This window comes from Microcaecilia unicolor, chromosome 6 (assembly GCF_901765095.1).
Source record: "Microcaecilia unicolor chromosome 6, aMicUni1.1, whole genome shotgun sequence".
Taxonomy (NCBI): domain Eukaryota; kingdom Metazoa; phylum Chordata; class Amphibia; order Gymnophiona; family Siphonopidae; genus Microcaecilia; species Microcaecilia unicolor.
Genome location: NC_044036.1, coordinates 188,344,828 through 188,367,955, shown reverse-complemented (window position 1 = coordinate 188,367,955; position 23,128 = coordinate 188,344,828). Strand labels below are relative to the sequence as shown.

The 23,128-nt window shown below is 42.7% G+C and overlaps 1 protein-coding gene across 1 annotated transcript in view; it reads right to left on the bottom strand.

Moving 5' to 3' along the window:
• SLC38A3 (solute carrier family 38 member 3) overlaps nucleotides 1–23,128 on the bottom strand; it is a 255,214-nt gene that overhangs the window by 104,433 nt on the left and 127,653 nt on the right. Inside the window, exon 4 of the mRNA XM_030207217.1 lies at nucleotides 21,423–21,538. Coding sequence (XP_030063077.1) covers nucleotides 21,423–21,538 — 116 coding nt within the window. The remainder of the gene's footprint in view (nucleotides 1–21,422; nucleotides 21,539–23,128) is intronic.

Genomic DNA, 23,128 nt, shown 5'->3' with positions numbered 1-23,128 from the left:
AATTACCCTCTGAATGCATGTATATTCAGGAAAAATAAGAAGGAACATAAAGACAACTCTGTTAGCAGCAAGTCATCTGCGTTCCTAAGTACTGAAAATGTTAACCTATGTGCATATATTTAGTACACATCTGAACAAGGTCATAGCAAGCTATAATTGCACCCTGTGCAACTCATCCATCATGGCACCCCGGGTGCACATCTCACCATTACCTCCTTATATTGTATGGGGAGCCCTCCAAAACCCACCAAAAACCTACTGTACCCAAATGCACACCACTACAATAGCCCTTATGGCTGCAGGTGTAACCTATATGTGGGTACTGTAGCTTTCTGGTGGGTTTTGGAGGGTTCACACTTTCCACCACAAGTGTAACAGAGTGGATTGTGGGCCTGGGTCCCCTTCTCCATAGGGCACTGCACCGACCACTAGGCTACTCCAGGGAGTTTATTGCTGCTCTAATAGGACTGACTATAACATCTGAGGCTGTCGTAGAGGCTAGTATGTACTGTTTCTTTTACATTTTTGGGGGGTGGGAAGGGTCAGTGACCACTAGGGGAATACGGGGGTCATTCTTTTATTTCTCCAGTGGCCATCTGGTCATTTAAGGCACTTTTTTGTAGCTAAGTTGTTGATAGTGGAGGAGTGGCCTAGTGGTTAGAGTGGTGGACTTTGGTCCTGGGGAACTGGGTTTGATTCCCACTGCAAGCACAGGCAGTTCCTTGTGACTCTGGGCAAGTCACTTAACCCTCCATTGCCCCAGGTACAAATAAGTACCTGTATATAATATGTAAGCCACATTGGGCCTGCTATGAGTGGGAAAGTGCGGGGTACAAATGTAATAAAAAAAATTAAAACAGGTCTAGCTCAAAACATCTCAGTTTTTCTCCTTGACATGTTCATTTTGATCCATTCTGGCTGAAAGATGTCCAGGTCTTAGGAGCGCCCAAATCCCACCATTAGCACATCCACAACACGCCCCCTTGAGATTTCAATGCATTGCAGATGAGCTACACAGAAAAACATCTGGAAAATGGGTTTCGAAAACTGGATGTTTTGATGAGAAAAACGTCCAAAGGCTGCTTTTTATTTGTTTTTCTCTTTCGAAAATGAGCACCTAAGTCACCTAACCACATTCCTATATAGCAGGTATGGACATTTATAGCAGCCCTAATGTCTACATTATGTAAGCATTTTATAACCTGGGGGCATACTTGCATGTACTGCTCACGCTCCACTTAAACTGCATCCCAGTGAATTACCCACTGCAAAGGTTATGTCTCATTGCCAAACTGCATACTTGTATGCAATCGGTATTCTTTCTATAACAGCCCATTTATGTACATAAATGGGCAACACATGAATGACTTCATAGAATTACCTCATAGGGGATGAATACACATTTACCCTGTAAATATGTGTGTCTACATTTATATACTACTGTGACTGAGTCTGGGTGCCTAAAGGTACAAAGATTCCTTTATAAATTTGGCTTACAATAGGCATCTTTTTGGACTTCTCACATAGGCAATGTTATAAAATCAGACCTAAAGGACATTTTAGTGTGCATATTTTATTTTTGCATGTATTCACAATGCTTAGCATCCATTTCAGTAAATATATTTCTTGTTCTTTGGCCAGGTCAACTGCCACACAGATGAATTAATGCAAAATTAGATGTTATGAGATTCCATATCTATACTTGATCCAACAAAAAAGTGGATTATTGTACTGAAGTGCTAAATTTAAGCAACTGGGAAAATTACTCTTGTGTTCTTGCAAAAGTTTTTGCTTTTGCATAATTTTTTAGTGTAAAATGCTTTACCTTTCTATAAGGCAGCAGGATACTGAGCTCTTTGGCAAAAGATGCACTGTTTCAAAGCTGTGCAAGTGAACCGACTTGCAGGCTTTTTGTTCAGTCTTTAAATCTGGCCCTGAAGAATCGTTCTTACATTGCTAAGGATTATCCTACTTGGAAAAGAATGAAGCCCTTTGCTGTGTGCTGAATCTTAATTCCTGAGAGGTTTTGCCTGACTGGAAAGCAAAAGAAAGTTATTTTTAATGAACCTCTTTGGTGAAGATATAAAAAAAAGTCTGTTACTGTGCTATCTACAGCAGTAGATAGTGCAAGAAAAGCAAAAGTTAGAATATCTTTTTCTTTTCAAAAAACTTAAGGTGGCAAAGAAAGTATGGCTATTATATACTTTTATAAAACTAGATATGTCCTCTTTATACAGTAAAGTAATGAAGAGGCTATTTACACCATTTCTGAGGCTGTTACTGTTAACCCCTGTACAGGTAGTTGGCATGTTAGCATGGGGAGAGCCGGACACTCCTTCCCCCAATACTAGAGGGTCACACTTCAGGTAAGTGGAACTAATATACTTCCATCACTAGAATTAAGGAAATGTCTTCATATTTCATTGATGTATTACATTGATGTTCATAAGTCATTATTAAGATGGATCTGGGAAAATCCACTGCTTATTTCTAGGATAAGCAGATCCAAAACAATACAATACAATATATTTTATGCTGCTTATTTCTAGGATAAGCAGCATAAAATGTATTGTATTGTTTTGGGGATCTTGTCCAGTTCTTGTGACCTGGATTGGCCACTGATGGAAACAGGATACTGGGCTTGCTGGACCTTCGGTCTGTCCCAACATGGCAACGCTTATGTTCTTGTGTTCTTAAGCTACCTCTGCTATATTTTTGATAGATTTCTATTTATTTATTTGTTGCATTTGTACCCCACATTTTCCCACCTATTTGCAGGCTCAATGTGGCTTACATAGTACTGTGAGGTGTTAGCCACCTCTGGTAATGAAACAAATACAGAGTGATGTTGTTACAGACACATTAGAGAATCAAGAGAAGAAGAGTAATATATTGTTCATTGCAAGTTTTGGTTTCGTTGGGTTGCTGAGTTCAGGCACTTAAGTTGGATCAGTAGGGTATGCCTTTTTGAACAGTTCGGTCTTTAGTGATTTCCGGAAGTTGAGGTGATCCTGCGTTGTTTTTATGGCTTTCGGTAATGCATTCCATAATTGCATGCTTATATACAGTGGGGGAAATAAGTATTTGATCCCTTGCTGATTTTGTAAGTTTGCCCACTGACAAAGACATGAGCAGCCCATAATTGAAGGGTAGGTTATTGGTAACAGTGAGAGATAGCACATCACAAATTAAATCCGGAAAATCACATTGTGGAAAGTATATGAATTTATTTGCATTCTGCAGAGGGAAATAAGTATTTAATCCCTCTGGCAAACAAGACCTAATACTTGGTGGCAAAACCCTTGTTGGCAAGCACAGCGGTCAGACGTCTTCTGTAGTTGATGATGAGGTTTGCACACATGTCAGGAGGAATTTTGGTCCACTCCTCTTTGCAGATCATCTCTAAATCATTAAGAGTTCTGGGCTGTCGCTTGGCAACTCGCAGCTTCAGCTCCCTCCATAAGTTTTCAATGGGATTAAGGTCTGGTGACTGGCTAGGCCACTCCATGACCCTAATGTGCTTCTTCCTGAGCCACTCCTTTGTTGCCTTGGCTGTATGTTTTGGGTCATTGTCGTGCTGGAAGACCCAGCCACGACCCATTTTTAAGGCCCTGGCGGAGGGAAGGAGGTTGTCACTCAGAATTGTACGGTACATGGCCCCATCCATTCTCCCATTGATGCGGTGAAGTAGTCCTGTGCCCTTAGCAGAGAAACACCCCCAAAACATAACATTTCCACCTCCATGCTTGACAGTGGGGACGGTGTTCTTTGGGTCATAGGCAGCATTTCTCTTCCTCCAAACACGGCGAGTTGAGTTCATGCCAAAGAGCTCAATTTTTGTCTCATCTGACCACAGCACCTTCTCCCAATCACTCTCGGCATCATCCAGGTGTTCACTGGCAAACTTCAGACGGGCCGTCACATGTGCCTTCCGGAGCAGGGGGACCTTGCGGGCACTGCAGGATTGCAATCCGTTATGTCGTAATGTGTTACCAATGGTTTTCGTGGTGACAGTGGTCCCAGCTGCCTTGAGATCATTGACAAGTTCCCCCCTTGTAGTTGTAGGCTGATTTCTAACCTTCCTCATGATCAAGGATACCCCACGAGGTGAGATTTTGCGTGGAGCCCCAGATCTTTGTCGATTGACAGTCATTTTGTACTTCTTCCATTTTCTTACTATGGCACCAACAGTTGTCTCCTTCTCGCCCAGCGTCTTACTGATGGTTTTGTAGCCCATTCCAGCCTTGTGCAGGTGTATGATCTTGTCCCTGACATCCTTAGACAGCTCCTTGCTCTTGGCCATTTTGTAGAGGTTAGAGTCTGACTGATTCACTGAGTCTGTGGACAGGTGTCTTTCATACAGGTGACCATTGCCGACAGCTGTCTGTCATGCAGGTAACAAGTTGATTTGGAGCATCTACCTGGTCTGTAGGGGCCAGATCTCTTACTGGTTGGTGGGGGATCAAATACTTATTTCCCTCTGCAGAATGCAAATAAATTCATATACTTTCCACAATGTGATTTTCCGGATTTAATTTGTGATGTGCTATCTCTCACTGTTACCAATAACCTACCCTTCAATTATGGGCTGCTCATGTCTTTGTCAGTGGGCAAACTTACAAAATCAGCAAGGGATCAAATACTTATTTCCCCCACTGTAGGAGAAGTTGGATCCGTAAATTGATTTGAACTTGAGTCCCTTGCAGCTAGGGTGGTGAAGATTTAGGTATGTTCGTGATGATCTAATTGTGTTTCTGGTTGGTGGTTGGTAGGTCTATGAGATCAGCCATAACTCGAGGCTTCGCCATAGATAATCTTGTTGACCAGGGTGCAGATTTTGAAAGTAATACATTCTTTGATTGGGAGCCAGTGCAGTTTTTCTCGTAGGGGTTTGGCGCTGTTGAATCATGATATTCCAAATATAACCCTGGCTGCTGTGTTTTGAGCAGTCTGTAGTTTCTTTATGAGTAGTTCTTTACATCCCGCATAAGGTCCATTGCAATAGTCAGCATGGCTTAATACCATTGATTGTACCAGGTTGCGGAAAGTTGCCCTCGGGAAGAATGGCTTCATGTATTTAAGTTTCCACATTGAGTGGAACATTTTCTTGATTGTAGAGTTAACTTGGGTCTCGAGTGTGAGGTTTTGGTCGATTGTGACACCAAGGATTTTCAGGCTATCTGAAATGGGAAGGATGTAGTCCAGCGTGACTAAGTTTGTGGGTATATTTGTGTTGTATTGGGATAAGAGCTGCGTGTGTCTGGTAGCGCTATACAAATGCTAATAATAATAATGAGAGGATGAGGCTGTGCGTTTTTTTCTGTATTGAGTTTTAGTTGGAATGCGTTTGCCCATGAGTTCATGATGTGGAAGCCGAGGTTAATTTCATTGGTGATTTTTGTCACATCATGTTTGAAAGGGATGTATATTGTGACATCGTCTGCATAGATGAATGGGTTAAGGCCCTGAGTGGATAAGGACTTGGCTAATGGGGTCATCATTAGATTGAAAAGGATCGGTGATAGTGGTGATCCTTGACGTACTCCGCAATCTGCCTTCCAGGGTGATGATATGGTAGCGTTCACTTTCACTTGGTAGGTTCTGGTGGTTAGGAAACCCTTAATCCAACTAAGTATGGTTCCGCCAATCCCGAAGTAGTCTAGGAGTCTGAGCAGTATACTATGGTTCACCATGTTGAATGCACTGGACAAGTCGAATTGGCGGAGAAGTATACTTTTGCCTGTTGCTATTTCCTGTTTGAATTTGGCCAGGAGGGTGGTTAGCACTGTTTCAGTGCTGTGGCAGGGTCGGAATCCTGATTGTGATGCATGTAGTATTGAGTATTTGTGTATGTAGTTGGTCAGTTGTTTGGTTACCAGTTTTCTATTTGGTATCTTTTGGTAAGGGGGTGAGTAGAATGTTGCCGTTCTCCTTTGGGAAGAGGCCTTGTTGGAGCATGAAGTTTATGTGGGATGTGATATCTGTTATGAAGCAAGCGGGGGTGGATTTTAAAAGGTGACTGGGGCAGGTGTCCAGTTTGCAGTGAGTGCCAGTGGCCCTGTTAATCACCTGAGCCATTGTTTCGGTAGTGAGGGGAGCAAATTTTGACCAGATACGATCCGCTGGGAATTCTCCTAAGGTTAGGTCTAAGCCATTGATGAAATTTTCGATATCGGCCGTGTTTTGAGGAAGGCTGTTTCATAATTTTACAATTTTTTCATTGAAGTATTTGGCTAGATCATCTGCCGATTGGATGTCTGAGTTGGTTGTGGTGACTGGGGTGCTGTCCAGTAGTTTGTGTACAAGTTGGTATAGTTTTTTGTGTCTTTGTGATCTGGTCCTATTTTGGTTTTGTATTATGACCTTTTGGCTTGTCTTATTGCGTATTTATATTTTCTATGTATTTGCTTCCAAGCGTTGAGTGTGTGATCACATTTCTGTACTGTTGACCGTATTATGACACATTTATTCTATGGCACCAAATAAAAGATATAATTATCATTACTGTTTTTAACTGGAATGTTATTCCTTGCGATGAGAACATCTGTTGCTGTTATAACAACAACAACAATCATTATTGGCTTACCTACATCTGTGCACTTCAAACAGATCAAAATGCAGCCGCTTGGTTGATTTCTGGATGTGGCTACAGTTGTATACTTCTCCGGTTTATAAGTCTTTGCATTGTTTGCTGGTACTTCAGAGGATCAAATTTAAGGTGTGCTCACTGATTTTTAAATCCTTAGCAGGAGTTAGACCACCTGACCTGGCCCAGGTTTTCATGTAATAAAGAGTGGAGGAGTGGCCTAGTGGTTAGAGCACCAGTCTTGTAATCCAGAGGTGGCTGGTTCAAATCCCACTGCTGCTCCATGTGATCTTGGGCAAGTCACTTAACCCTCCATTGCTTCAGGTACAAACTTAGATTGTGAGCCCTCCTGGGACAGAGAAATATCTAGTGTACCTGAATGTAACTCACCTTGAGTTACTACTGAAAAAGGTGTGAGCAAAATCTAAATAAATCTGTCATGGGTGTTGCATTTAGTGGATGCTACCTTGCTGTGAAGCAAACTGCGTTGTTCAGTATGTAGCTACAGCCTTTTAACTCATTAGCTCACATACAGTATGTGAAACCTATTGCACAATGACATTACTGCCAAGACAAATTTGTGTTTTAAACACAAACTGAAAACTTCTTATCTCATAGGTGTTTGGGTAAATGTGCTCTCAGATTATTGTCTCATAGGAGCGAAGAGATACTGTGTGTGTGTGTGGGGGGGGGGGGGGGGTTGTAATTATTTATATTACATGATTTATGTTTACAGGGGGCCTAATGAAATCTTTTGTCCTTACTTTAGGATGGTTTCAGACCAGCTGATTTTGAATGTAATATTTTATAAATGTTATTTGAAAGCCACATAGAATGATCTGGGGTCAAGCGTAAATTTGCATCAATAGCTCATATGGAGTTATCAATTACTGGAACCGAAGTCCCTTGTAGAATATTTGTGGGATGAATTTGTGTTTTTTTTAATTCTAGGATGTTAAAATTTATTTGCTGCATTTGTATCCCACATTTTCCCACCTCTTTGCAGGCTCAATGTGGCACATAAAGTATCAAGTAAATTAGTAGTAGTAGTAGTAAGTAAATAATTCATAAAAGGTATATGATATCAGGATAAAGTATAACATTCAATAATAACAATGTGGTTAAAGTAGTCAAATTAAAAAGTTCAATGTTGGGTTGTTCTGGTACAATTTAATCTGTCTGTTCATCCTGGCCAGGTGGACGGTACTACATTATCATTATCCTTTTCCCCTTTAAACATGGAATTTCAATCCATAGGGATTCTAAGATGTGTTTTGTGTCCTGCAGAATTTTCAATCTATTTGATTCAAGGTCCTCCTTAACATACAATGCTACCCCTCCACCAATTCGATCCACCCTATCACTACGATATAATTTGTGCCCTGGTATGACAATGTTCCACTGGTTATCCTCCTTCCACCAGGTCTCAGAGATGCCTATTACATCTAACTTTTCATTTAGTGCAATATATTCTAATTCTCCCAGCTTATTTCTTAGGCTTCCGGCAGTCACATATAGACATTTCAAACTATGTGTGTTGCTCCTTTGTACATCTTGCTCAGCAGTTGACAGTGATAATTTACAATCTTTTGTCTGCTTTTTATTTAAAGACATGTGGTCTACTATGGTCTCTGTTGCAACCTTGCTGTCGTGATACCATGTCTTTCCTGTTTTGGTGATATCTTTGAAAAATGACATGAGGTTAGGGATTTGGAAAGCATCTTGGCTCCCTGCACCTATGTCTGTTGTGGAACCCAAAGCTGATTTTAGACAGTAGAATGGCTGCCCTTTCTGGATGAAACTTGATTATGCAGAAATCATAGGGGTAATATTCAGACATGGTATTCCGTGGTTTTCTTAAATACATGGACAATGACAATGAATATTGATTAGCGGGCTGACTCCCAGCTGTGCATTAGCTTCGCCCCAAAGACACCCTGGTACTATCTGGATAGCGACAGGGTAATCAGTGATCAACTTCAGTGGCATTATCCAAAGTACCCGTATAAACAGCTCTAAATATCAGACCCCCTGTTTTTCTTAATAAGCATAATCTTATTTGTTACAGTTGTGGCTCTTATTTTAGCAGGCCCTACTTGCGATTTACACATACGAAAGTGCTAAGCCCCTAAGAGAGAGGCTGCATTGGCTTCCTGTTAAAGAACGTACTGTATTCAAAGTGTGCACTCTGGTTCATAAGGTTATTCATGGAAATGCTCCGGCCTACATGTCAGACCTTATTGATCTCCCATCCAGAAACGCTAAAAGATCAGCATGCACATTCCTGGGACTTCACTTCCCTAGCTGTAAAGGTCTAAAACACAAGCTAGTACATGCGTCCAGCTTTTTCTACATTGGCACACAGATGTGGAATTTATTGCCACTTGATCTGAAGGCTATTCACAACGTAATCAACTTTCGAAAATCATTAAAGACTTACCTTTTCAACAAGACTTACCATAGTAATCAATAATAGGATTTCTAACACACCGCTAGTCACTTGATATTCTGTTTTCTTGTTTACTGAATTGATTATATCCACTATCTTACACTTGTTCTGTATGTAATTAATTGTGTATCTACTCTTGAATGACGCTTGACATGATGTAATATTGTAAGCCACATTGAGCCTGCAAATAGGTGGGAATATGTGGGATACAAATGCAACAAATAAATAAATAAATGTATATCATACATGTGTAAAACCCAGTTTTAGAAAGCTGTTGTTTACACATCTATAACTGCACTATCCCCCGGATGCTATTAAGCGTGCCTAGCATTCCACGCTGAAATCCAAGCGTACTCTGTTATTTTATTTATTTATTGCATTTGTATCCCACATTTTCCCACCTTTTTGCGGGCTCAGTGTGGCTTACAGTAAGTTGTGAGTAATAGAAATACAATTTGTTACAACTCGGTTATAGATTACATTGTGAGGAGTTATGTGAGACAAAGTCAAAGTAACATTAAGGAATATAACAATGGAAAGAGCAGTGAAACATTGGAAGGAAACAACGGGAAATAAAAGGGGCAATATATAATAGCAGGAAGGCATTTGGTATACATTTTCTGTGAGTAAAGGTATGAGTGTGGTGAGATTACGGGGGATGAGAATTCAGAGTGGCTGTGTTGATGCATTACTGAACAGTGAGTGTGGGCTTTATGTGTTTTGGTTTTTTCTGTAAATTTTCTCAAAAAGATGGGTCTTCAATAGTTTGCGGAAGGTGGCTTGTTCGTAGATCATTTTCAGGTTGCGCGGCAGTGAATTCCAGAACTGCGTGCTCATGTAAGAAAAGGTTGATGCGTGCAGCGCATTGTATTTCAAGCCCTTGCAATTAGGGAAGTGGAGGTTGAGGAAAGTTCGGGATGATCTTTTAGCATTTCTGGGTGGTAAGTCTATTAAGTCAGACATGTCGGCTGGGGCTTCACCATGGATGATTTTGTGGACTAATGTGCATGCTTTAAATGTCATGCGTTCCTTGAGTGGGAGCCAGTGTAGCTTCTCTCCTAAGGGTTTTGCACTTTCATATTTTGGTTTTCCGAAGATGAGTCTGGCTCCTGTATTCTGGGCTGTTTGGAGTTTCCTCAGTATTTGCTCTTTGCAACCAGCGAATAGTGAGTTGCAGTAATCCAGATGGCTGAGTACGAGGGATTGCACTAGGCTGCGAAAGACGGATCTTGAGAAGAATGGTCTTATTCTTTTCAGTTTCCACATGCAGTAGAACATCTTTTTGGTTGTGTTGTTTGCATGAGTTTCGAGTGTTAGGTGGCGGTCGATAGTGACTCCAAGGATTTTTAACGTTTCTGAGATTGGAAGGTTTAGTTTCGGTGTGTTTATAGCGGTGAATTCATTCGTGTTGTACGTGTTATAACAACACACGTAACTTAATTGGCTTAACAAGCCAATCAGCGTTGTTAAGAGCACTTAGTAATGAGCACTAATTGGTAATAATTAGAATTTACGTGCATAACTCCCTAAGCATATTCTGTAATGTGCTGCGTATAAATTTTAATGCATGCAGGCAAAAAGGGGCATGGTTATGGGTAGGGAAATGAAAGTTTCATGGGCACTTCAACATTTACATGCATTGTTATACAATATGGCCCTCTGCACTTAAGTCTACATGCTGGGATTTACGCCACATTTCCCTTGGTGTAAATGGATGCGCATAGTTCTAGGCACTGGGATATCAGCTAAGCATATTCTATATACTGCGCCTAAATCTAGAATATGCTTAGGCGGAAATGTTTTTTGTGCAGATTTTCTAGGTCCCATATATAGAATCTGGCCCTATATGTAGATTGCATAGGGGTGTGATTTGGGTATGGTATGGGCAGGGCTTGGGCAGAAGCAAAAACTGCACATGTATTTCCCATTGCAGAAAAGGAATGCACATGTATGTCCCAATACATCAACATCTGGATTTACAGCTGCTTCCTTGAACATACATCTATGTAAGAAAAAAAATCTCATTTGGGCAAGGCCTTTACAGAAGGGATTAAGGGAGTTCTTTCCCTTAATCCCTCATTGTTTATTTCCTCCTCCACAATTAAAATAAAAAAGAAATACAGCTTCTGTGGTTACGTGGAGGGGCATAATCGAACGTCGCCGGTGATCTAGTTTGGCGGCGGCGCTACAGCTGGCCGGAACCGTATTATCGAAAAAGATGGGCGGCCATCTTTTCTTTCGATAATACGGTTTAGCCCGGCAAAATGCCAGAGTTCGCCGGGTTTGAGATCGCCGGGTTTGTTTTTCAGCGATAATGGAAAAAAATGCTGGCCATCTCAAACCCCGCGAAATCCAAGGCATTTGGTCGTGGGAGGAGCCAGCATTTGTACTGCACTGGTCCCCCTCACATGCCAGGACACCAACCAGGCACCCTAGGGGGCACTTCTAATAATGTTAAAAAATACACAAATAGCTCCCAGGTGCATAGCTCCCTTCCTTTGGGTGCTGAGCCCCCCCAAATCTCCCCCAAACCCACTCCCCACAACTCTACACCATTACCATAGCCCTTATGGGTGAAGGGAGCACCTACATGTGGGTACAGTGGTTTTTGTGGGGGTTTGGAGGGCTCAACACTTAGCACCACAAGTGTAACAGGTAGGGGGGATGGGCCTGGGTCTGCCTGCCTGAAGTGCACTGCACCCATTAAAAACTGCTCCAGGGACTTGCATACTGCTGTCATGGAGCTGGGTATGACATTTGAGGCTGGCATACAGGCTGGCAAAAAAGGTTTTTATTTTTTTAGTGTGGGAGGGGTTTGGTGACCACTGGGGAACTACGGGGAGGTCACTCCCCCATTCCCTCCGGTGGTCATCTGGTCAGTTGGGGCACCTTTTTGAGGCTTGGTCGTGAAAATAAAAGGACCAAGTAAACCCGGCGAAATACCGCTTAACGCCGCTTTTTTTGTTCCATTATCCGCAAAAGCTGGCCATCTGGTAACCACGCCCATGCCTGCCCATGTCTCGCCTTCGCTATGCCACCGGCATGTCCCCTTGAACCTTTGCCGGCGAGGCAACGGGAAAGTGGCGATGCTGTCAAAAACGCTGCTTTCGATTATACCGATTTCGCCGCTTTTGAGAGATCGCCGGCCATCTCCCGATTTATGTAGGGAATTGGCCGGCGATCACTTTAGAAAATAAGGCTGTTAGCAGCATGTATATATGTATTTTTGAACATAAAAATAGTAAAACACATCTTACATGCATCAGTTTGACATGAAAGTTGTAAAAAAACAATTTGTATAAGTTACCCTTGTAAGCATATGTAGCTTACACATGCATGCTGGTATGTCACGTTACACATGCAAGGTATATGTATATGCTTTCAATTTTGCAAATCTATGTGTGGTGAAAAACCAAAAAAGAAAAAAAGAAGAGGCAGGTGACACAAACTGTGAAGTGGATCAGAGGGAATGGGTCCCAACCAGAAACAAAGAAGTACACCAATATGGTAGAAAAGGCTTTATGGATAAAAATTATTGTATAAAAACTCTATGCAACCACGGTTCAGCATGCATCAGGGGAATGACAAATCGCAGGTGAAATGGAATTAAAACTTCTGAATTGAAATTGAAAGATAGCATCTGATCACGAGCAGTAATTTAAAATGCTGTGTTTCGTGATTTAGAAATGCTGTATTTTATATTACACTGCTCGTGATTTAGAAACACTGGGACCCTTTTACTAAGCTGCGTAGGTGCCTATGCGTGTCCAACGCATGCCAATTTGGAACTGCTGCCTGGCTACTGCGTGGCCCGGGTGGTAATTTCATTTTTTATGTGCGTCCGATACGCACGCCAGAAAATATATTTTATTTTCCAACTCGCAGTGCTAACCTGGCAGTAATCGGCAGTGTATGTGCGCTGACGATTACCACCCAGTTAACACGTGAGACCTTACCACTAACTTAATCGGTGGCAGTAAGGTCTCAGGCCCAAAATGGATGCATGTCAATTTTTATTTTGCCGCATGTCCATTTTCAGCCAAAAAAAGGCCTTTTTTACAGGCACGTGGAAAAATGGATCGGCACGTGTTCAATGCACGCGCCTATCCTAGCGCAGGCCATTTTCAATGCACCTTAGTAAAAGGACCCCACTGTGTTTTAAATTACATTGCTCGTGATTTAGACTCTATAAATATACAATGAAAAAGACTAAAGTAAACTACTATGGAAATCTAATATCAACTGATCCTTTCAATACCAAACATATTTTCAATATAGTCAACACCCTCTTTGATACCCAGGCTATTACTACCTCTAACAAATCTATTCTGTTACCCAATTAGCTACATATTTTAAGTAGAAAATCATAAAAATTAGCGATGTTATAATGTTTAAAGGAGACCCTATGATATTCATGACCGAGCTAACACTTAACCTCACTGGTATCAAAACTGATAGGTATTGGTCATCATTCTCTCTCCCCCTTCATTCTCCGTGGTGAAATCTTTTCTATTGACATATTGAGTGGAGGAGTGGCCTAGTGGTTAGGGTTAGGGTGGCGGACTTTGGTCCTGAGGAACTGAGTTCAATTCCCACTTCAGGCCCAGGCAGCTCCTTGTGACTCTGGGCAAGTCACTTAACCCTCTATTGCCCCATGTAAGCCGCATTGAGCCTGCCATGAGTGGGAAAGCGCGGGGTACAAATGTAATAAAAATAAAATCTTCTAGCTGTGTACTGGATACTTGCCCTAGTTTTCTACTAAAAGCTGCACCTGACCTGTTTATAGAGTTCCTAAGATCACATATCTCTCTTTTGCTTTCCTTAGGTCATTTCCCTGCAGAAATAGGATCCATAATGTTAACCCCTATCCCTAAAAATCCCCAAGGCAAAAATAAACTATGTAACAAATTACAGGCCAGTGGCCTCTATCCTTTTACTAGTAAAGGTGATTGAGGGCATAGTTGTTCACCAATTTATGGATTACTAGTATAAAAGGCCTGTTTCGGTAGGCAATGAAACGGGCGTAAGCAAGGTAATCCCCCCTCCCGACCCCCCTTCCGAGTTCCAGACCCCCCTCCCCAGACCCCTCCCTCCCTTTCTTCCTTTCCTTCCGTCTGAGTTCCAGACCCCCCTCCCTCCCTTCTGAGTTCCAGACCACCCCTCCCTCCCTCCCAGTTCTAGGCCCCCTCACGCCCCTCCCACCGAGTTCCATACTCCCCCTCCCTACGATTTCAACACCCCCCCTCCGCATTACTGACCCCTGGACCCCCATGCCGCGACCCTCTCGACCCCCCCTTCCCGCAAAAAACCCTCCCCCGCCGGCGTCGCATACCTGTGCTGAAGACAGCCAAAGTTCTCTTCTCGTCTGCACCGGCGATGCTTGTTGAATGATCATCTGTTGACGTTTCTGTGCGTGCGTGGGGGGGGGGGGGGTTCTGTGTTGCCCCGCTCCCTGTCACTTGCTCAGAAGTGGCAGGAAGCGGCGCACTGACAGCTGATTCCCAGGCAGGGGGAGGAGTAGGGAAACAGGCGGAGCGTGTTTTCCTACTCCTCCCCTTGCCTTGGAATCAGCTGTCAGTGACGTTACTGATGTCAGTGTGTTCCTAGCTGACCACCTCCGAGGGATCCACGGTCCCAGGCAGGTTAGAACGTTGGAGGTGAGAATTATTATATAGGATCTGTCCTCCTTTTCCTTTCTTTACCATACACAATCTGGCTTCAGACCCAATTCCAGCACGGAAACAGTTCTAACCATATTAACTGTTAACTTCAGGAAAGAAATTAGCCTAGGCAGGGAAATCATCCTTTTGCAATTTGATATGTCAAGTGCATTCAGTGTGGTAGACCATAATTTGCTACTTGCAATAATGAACAATTTAGGTATGGGAAGGTCTGTCCTAAATTGGTTCCAAGGATTTTTAAAAATCTATCAAGTCAAATCCATCAAATTCCATCTCCAACCAATGGGCTCCAGACTGTGGAGTCCCATAGGAATCACCTCCTTCATTCATCTTATTCAATATTATGATATCCCTCTTAGTAAAGGTGCTCGATGCCCATGCTTATAATAATTTTATTTATGCGGATGACTTAACCATCTACATCCCTTTGAAAGATTCGGTTGAAGAAGTGCTATCTATCATCAAATCTGGTCTAAACGTGATAGAGAATTGGGCCTCCACCTTTAAACAACTGAATAGAGAGAAAACAAAATTTCTGTTATCTAACCCTCACCGAGTCATAAATAGTCACAACTTCACAACTGATGATGTAACTTATCCATTGGAGTCCCAACTAAAAATACTTGGTATAAATTGATTCCTACATGTTATTCGACATCCAAGTCCAAACAGTCATCACAAAAACCTATAAAGCAATGTGGAAACTAAAAAGAATCAGGCAATTCTTTCCCTAATGATATGTTTAGAACCTTAATACAAACATTAGTATTATTTATTTATTTATATCATTTATACCCCACAATTTCACACCACTGGCAGGCTCAATGTGGCTTACAACATTTAGTTAACAAACAGGAAATTACAATAAATAGAAAGTGATACGAGGGGCGGAAAGGTACAGGGTTAAGAGAAAGTAGTTAAGTCCACAAGATCTGTAGAGGAGTTGGAGTCCAGGAATCACAGAGGCAGGACACACTTCGATTATTGCAATGCCATTTATGCTGGCTATAAGGAATCTACCTTGAAAAAAGAGCAGAGAGCTCAAAATACAGCAGCCAGAATAGTCTACAAGGCTAAGAGATTTGAAAGTGCAGCAGCCCCTTTGCTTATAATTTTATAGTGGCTCCCAATCAAAGTCAGAATAACATTCAAACTATGTACATTTGTTTTCAAAACTCTATATGGCAGAAGAACATAAGCATTGCCATACTGGGACAGATCGAAGGTCCATCAAGCCCAGCATCCTGTTTCCAACAGTGGCCAATCCAGGTTACAAGTATCTGGCAAGATCCCAGAACAGTACAATACATTTTATACTGCTTATCCTAGAAATAAGCAGTTAATTATCCCCAAATCCATTTTAATAATGGCTTATGGACTTTTCATTTAGGAAATTATCCAAACCTTTTTTAAACCCCTCTAAGCTAACTGCTTTTACTACATTCTCCGGCAACAAATTCCAGAGTTTAATTACAAGTTGAGTGAAGAAATATTTTCTTTAATTTTTGTTTTAAAGTTACGACTTTGTAGCTTCATTGCGTGCCCCCCTAGTCCTAGTATTTTTGGAAAGATTAAACAAGTGATTCATGTTTACCCATTCCACTCCACTCATTATTTTACAGACCTCTATCATATCTCCCCTCAATCGTCTTTTCTCCAAGCTAAAGAGCCCTAGCTGCTTTAGACTTTCCTCATAGGGAAGTTGTCCCACTCCCTTTATCATTTTCATCGACCTTCTCTGTACCTTTTCTAATTCGACTATATCTTTTTTGAGTTGTGGTGACCAGAATTAAACACAATATTTGAGGTGCGGTCACACCATGGAGCGATACAAAGGCATTATTACATCCTCATTTTTGTTTTCCATTCCTTTCCTAATAATACCTAACATTCTATTTGCTTTCTTAGCCACCTCAGCACACTGTGCAGAAGGTTTCAACGTATCATCAATGATGGTACCTAGATCCCTTTCCTGGTCGGTGATTCCTAATGTGGATCCTTGCATTACGTAGCTATAGTTCGGGTTCCTCTTTCTCACATATATCACTTTGCACTTGCTTACATTAAGCATCATCTGCCTGATTTTTATCATATTTCTGTTATGTGATTTTTCTACAGTGCTCTTAAATGTGCATATTTCTGATACTGTTTCATGTTAGTCAGTGGTGTGCTGGAGCAGGCTCTCACAGGCTCGCAAGAGCCGGTTGTTAAGTTTTTAAGAATTTTGGGAGCTGGTTGTTAAAGTAGGGCCCTCCATGGCTACTTTAACAACTGGCTCCCAAAATGTGGGCTTGGGCCCCTTCCTGAATTCTCTTTTACTTTGCTGGTGGGGATGCTGAGCCCTGCCAGCCAAGTAAATAGACTGCTGCTGCTCCCTGCTCCTTGTTTCCAGCTCTGAGCAGCAGGCTGGGACTTCTCCAGCATGTGTGAGAAGTTTCAGCATGCTGCTCAGAGCAAGACGTTGGGAGTGGTGGCAGTCCACTTACTGGCTGCCAGCAAAGGTATGCCTAGTGTGCCCGCACGAAGGGAGGGAGGAGAGAGGCAAGTGTTGCTCCCCTCCCCCCCCCCCCCCCCCCCCTCGGCCACCCCTGGCCCTTCCAACTGCAGAGCTGGCTACGTCCGGAGAAAGAGCCTGTTGTTAAAACTTTACCAGCACACCTGTTAGTCCTATTACTAGTTTTCAATTTGCCGTTTCCAAGTTTACCTCTTTGATTGTATTTATGTTTATATTTGGTCATTTTATTATTGTTATGCTGCTAATAAAATTGTAAGTTTTATGTTACACTGTACCTACTGTACATTGCCTTGGGTAGTTAATAAATCCCAATAAATAAATATAATTAAAAAAAATATGTTCAATGAAAAAAAATAAGTCCAAAAATTGGGATAAAAACCCAAATGAATGAAAAACAAATCAAATGATTTTTGTCCAGTGCACGTCTGTATCAGTAGGATCAAACAAGGACTGTGGAACAGATTGCTGATGTACATCAGACTCATACCTACCCTGTACAATAGTAATCATAGACACAAACATTTTCACAAAATGATCAGCCAGCAACTTGGGATGCAAGGGAATTGTGTCAGCAGCCAAGTGGGCGATGTAGGTAGGCTTCATTCCAAATTCAGTACAATATTGTGGAAGTTCATAAGGTCGATTCATTGCATACGGCACAAAGAGGATAATTCTATAAAAAGGTACCGGTTTTTTGGAACCAAGAAGGTGTCTATCTAGAGCCTATTCTAGAAAGGAAAGAGGGCTCCTTCATTAGGGGCCCTTTTACTAAGCTGTGTGTTAAGCACTAATACATGCCTAACATAGCTTAAAATGCTCAGGTGGTAACTGCCAAATATGAGATCTAACTGGCTAATTTTTGACTGGCTAGATTTCAAGAAATTTTCATTCACAAAATATTATGACTTAAAATGTCCTTAAGATCAACAGCTAAATTTTAAGTGGTGATCTTAGGTATCCCCAGTCCGGGTAAAAACTATACCTAAGATACATTCGCTCTGAGGGCAGTAAAAAGTAATAAGCCTGTAGTTCCATAGGTACACATGGGACTGCAAGCTCATTGTTTAATCAAATTCCCCTGTCAAAATCCTATTAACGTGCAATAAAGACAAGAAATCCATCAATTATCCAGCTCATTTTCAAAAGGGATCGCCGGCGATCTTCCGACACAAATCGGGAGATCGCTGGCAATCTCCTGATCCTGGCCAAATCGGTAATATCGAAAGCCGATTTTGGCTGGCCCCAACTGCTTTTTCGTTGCAGCGCCGACCAACCTTCAAGAGGGTGTGTTGGTAGAGTAGCGAAGGCAGGAAGGGGGCGGGGCGGGGGTGTGGTTACGGGATGGCGGGCTTCACCTTATAATGAAAAAACAATGGCCGGCTCGAACGAGCATTTTGCCAGCCGGACTTGGCCCATTTATTTTTAGGACCAAGTCTGAAAAAAGTGCCCCAACTGTCCAGATGACCACCGAAGGAAGTGGGAATCACCTCCCCTTACTCCCCCAGTGGTCAACAACCCCCTCCTACCCAAAAAAAACCCCCTAAAACCTTTTTTGCCAGCCTCTATGCCAGCCTCAGATATCATACCCAGCTCCATGACAGCAGTATGCAGGTCCCTGGAGCAGTTTTTAGTGGGTGCAGTGCACTTCAGATGGACCCAGGCCCATCCCCCCCTACCTGTTACACTGGTGGTGGTTAATGTTGAGCCCTCCAAAACCCACTGTACCCACATGTAGGTGCCCCTCTTCACCCCTTAGGGCTATGGTAATGGTGTAGAGTTGTGCGGAGTGGGTTTTGGGGGGGATTTGGGGGGACTCAGCACCCAAGGTAAGGGTGCTATGCACCTGGAAGCTATTTTTTTTTTTTTTTTTTAATTTTAAGTGCCCCCTAGGGTGCCCGGTTGGTGTCCTGGCATGTCAGGGGGGCCAGTGCACTACAAATGCTGGCTCCTCCCATGACCAAATGCCTTGCATTTCGCCGGGTTTGAGACGGCCAGGCCCGGTTTCCATTATGGCTGGAAAACAAAGCCGGCCATCTCATGTAAACCCGGCAGTCCTGCTGTAAAGCCGGCGAGCGATTTGGCAGTCGTCAAGCGTATTTCGAAAATACGCTTGGCTCCGCCTCCTCACGGAGCTGGCCCCGAAGATGGCCGGCGCCGTTCGATTATGCCCCTCTATGTTAGACCCCTGAGGCAGGTGCTTGTGTGCCGAAACATGGCCCGTGTCGGGTCTTTGTTACAATAAAGGATGGCTGTTATCTCTCTCTTGAAGGCCCAGTGTTGCTTCTTTTTTGTTTGTGTTAAAATATTTTTTGCCAGCCTCCATGCCAGCCTCAAATATCATACCCAGCTCCATGACAGCAGTATGCAGGTCCCTGGAGCAGTTTTAGTGGGTGCAGTGGACTTCAGGCAGGCGGACCCAGGCCCATCCCCCCCTTACCTGTTACACTTGTGATGGTAAATGTGAGCCCTTCAAAACCCACCAGAAATCCACTGTATAACACTGTGTGCAAATCTTAGAAATGCCTCCCATGGGCATGCCCACATTTTGTATCTGCGTAGCAAATGTGCACAGTTTTATAGAATAGCAACTATAAAGATGTGTGCATAAATTCCAATTATTGCCCATTACTGCCAATAATTGATTGCTAGTGTCCGATTATTGGTGCACACACAATTTTGAGTGCTGTATATAAAATTAGGGGGTAAATGTCCTCACATCCTTATGCTTTAGCCATTTGAAGGGGGTATAACGATTTAGGAAGGGCCATCATTTTAAACAGAGCATTTCTCCCCAGTAAAGATAACAGCAGATCCTTTCGTTCTTCACATAGCTTGCATATAGACTATTTGGTTGCCAATGTTGAGATACTAATACATCCTAGTATTCTCACTCATATGAATGCCCTAATACTTCACATTGCCCATTGCCCAACAGGTAGGGAAAGCCAGCTGTCTCCCTACCCCCCCCCCCCCCAACCAATCATAATGGCTTCTGATTTGTCAAAATTAATAAGCAATGCACTAACAGGCTTACTCTCGAAAAAGAAGGACGCCCATCTTTCGACACAAATCACAAGATGGGCTCCTTCTCACAGGGTTGCCCAAATCGGTATAATGGAAAGCCAGTTTTGGACGTCCCCAACTGCTTTCCGTCGCAGGGATAACCAAAGTTCCAGGGGGCGTGTCGGAGGCGTAGCGAAGGTGGGACTGGGGCGTGCCTAACACATGGGCGTCCTCGACCCATAATGGAAAAAAAATGGTGTCCCTGACGAACAGTTGGACGACTTTACCTGGTCCATTTTTTCTTACGATCAAGCCACAAAAAGGTGTCCGAACTGACCAGATGACCACCGGAGGGAATCGGGGATGACCTCCCCTTACTCTCCCGGTGGTCACTAACCCCCTCCCACCCTCAAAACAAATGTTTTAAAATATTTTTTCGCAGTCACAGCTCCCTTGTTTGATGTGGGTGCATCTTATGAGAAAATGGACAGTCCGGGAAATATGAACTGCAAATATATGCACAGTATGAACTGTGCCACGTTGCACACAATTATTAATCAAATTATACCACTATACCTTCTCCGACAACTTCAGACTGTTCAGAACACAGTGCTGAGGATTCTTTTTTCCGTGCAGAGGTGCAATCACATTACCCCACTACTAAAGCAGTAGCATTGGCTACCTATCCAATATCTTATTCAGTATAAAATACTTACCCTCACCCACAAAGTTCTCTCTACAGGTTCCCCCTCCTATCTTGCCTCACTAATAATTCTACATACTCCCCCCCCCCCTCAAGGTGCTATGTTCCTTACATGATGGACAATTGTATGTCCAATCTCTTTGTGCTGCTCATTTTGACTCTACATGTGAGAGCATCTTATTTTGTGTCTCAGAAATGACATACTGGCTCTGGTATATCCCATTCAAACAAATTATAAAGCAGAAATACCCCCCCCCCCCCAAAAAAAAAAAAAAAATCATATAAAATGTAGTAAGAAATTTACGGTAAAAGTTGACCTTTAACCACGCTGAGTAGGACATAAATCAAACAAACAGGAGAGAAAGTCATGGGACAAAACAAGGAAAAGGGAGAATGACTAAAGGCAAGATTATGGGAGCAGTAAAGAAGGTGATGATGAAATTTAAAAAGCAGGGAAAGAGAGGCGTTCTCAAAGTGATACTCACAGGAAGAGAAGGATTCCAGTGTTAGCCATGGCATAGGCCAGTCCCAGGATGCCGCTCCCCATGATGGCATTACTGAGGTTAAACACAGACATGCCAAAAGATGTCTTCCCTTCAAACTGCATAAAGAAAACCAATTGGAATAAACAAATATGACATACATGCACTGCAGCTTCAACCATCAACTCTAAAACCCCAGGAAGCTGTCCACTCTGCCAACTTGGAGAGCTGGGATAGAGGTGGGAGGTGATAGGAGGGTAGTGAGGAGGACTTGGGATCTGATGTTGAGGATTAGAATGGAAAATTACTCATGTGGTAGATAGGATTATTTTTATTTATTTATTTTTATAATTATGGGGTTTGTTTTATTGTGGAATTTAAATTTTGATTATAACTTGCTTTGAGCAAATTTACAGTGAAGCTTGTAGCAAAATGAAACAAAATAGATACATAAATAAACAAATACATTACATTACACTCTGTTCTTATATTCCGCTAATATCCAATGAGTATGAAGTGGATCACAAACAAGAAAAGGTAGATAAAACAGGCATATAAAGGACCGTCTAAAATATTGTAGCATTCTTGGGGATCATAGAGGCAATTCTATGACTGGTTGTTTCCATTTAGATGCCCTGAGGATGCCTGGCAGGAGCCTATCCAATAAAAGCATCTGGGCACTCATGTTCCTTTATAGAATACTAGGGTAACCCAGTATCGGTGTGCCTAACATTTACATGCCTGCAGCTACACCAGCCATAGAACTGGCGTAATTGTGGCTGCCTAAATGTGGCAGGGGCATGTATTAATTGCACGTGCATATGGGAACCCTGCCCATGCTCTGTCTCTTTGCATTTACACAATATGGGGCAATATTAAGACTGCAGTAAGCAGCCTGGCTAACTCCTGTGGTCAGTGACGAACCCAGAAATTCAATACTGGGCCAAATCAGTCAACTGGCATTGAATTTCTGGGTTTTTTTTTTAGCCGCTATGTACATAGCTGGTTAAGCCGATATTCATCACCTGACTGGCTAAGCTATAGTGGCCAAAGATAGACCTGCTATTTATGTTGGTCCATCTGGCTGCTAAACATAGCCGACCAATCAATGAATATTGGCATTAATCAGCTATCCTGCTTATTTTCGAAGGAGAAGGGCGCCCATCTTCCGACACAAATCGGGAGATGGGCGTCCTTCTCCTAAGGTCGCCCAAATCGGCATAATCGAAAGCCAATTTTGGGCGTCCTCAACTGCTTTCCGTCGCGGGGACGACCAAAGTTCAAGGGGGCATGTCGGCAGTGTACCGAAGGCGGGATGGGGCGTGGTTAACAGATGGGTGTCCTCGGTTGATAATGGAAAAAAGAAGGGCGTCCCTCACGAGCATTTAGCTGACTTGGTCCATTTTTTTCATGACCAAGCATCAAAAAGGTGCCCGAACTGACCAGATGACCACCGGAGAGAATCGGGGATGACCTCTCCTGACTTCCGTGGTCACTAACCACCTCCCACCCCGAAAAAAACAGCTTCAAAAACTTTTGTCTTTTTTTTTTTTGTTTAGAGTATGTCCTTTGCTATGCCTCTGTCCCTGTGATGGCAGTTGAGGACGTCCTTCCCTGTGACGGCAGTTGAGGATGTCCAAAATGTGGAGAAGGACATCCATACCTTTGCTATGCCTCTAACACCCTCTTTATTTATTTGGATTTTGGAT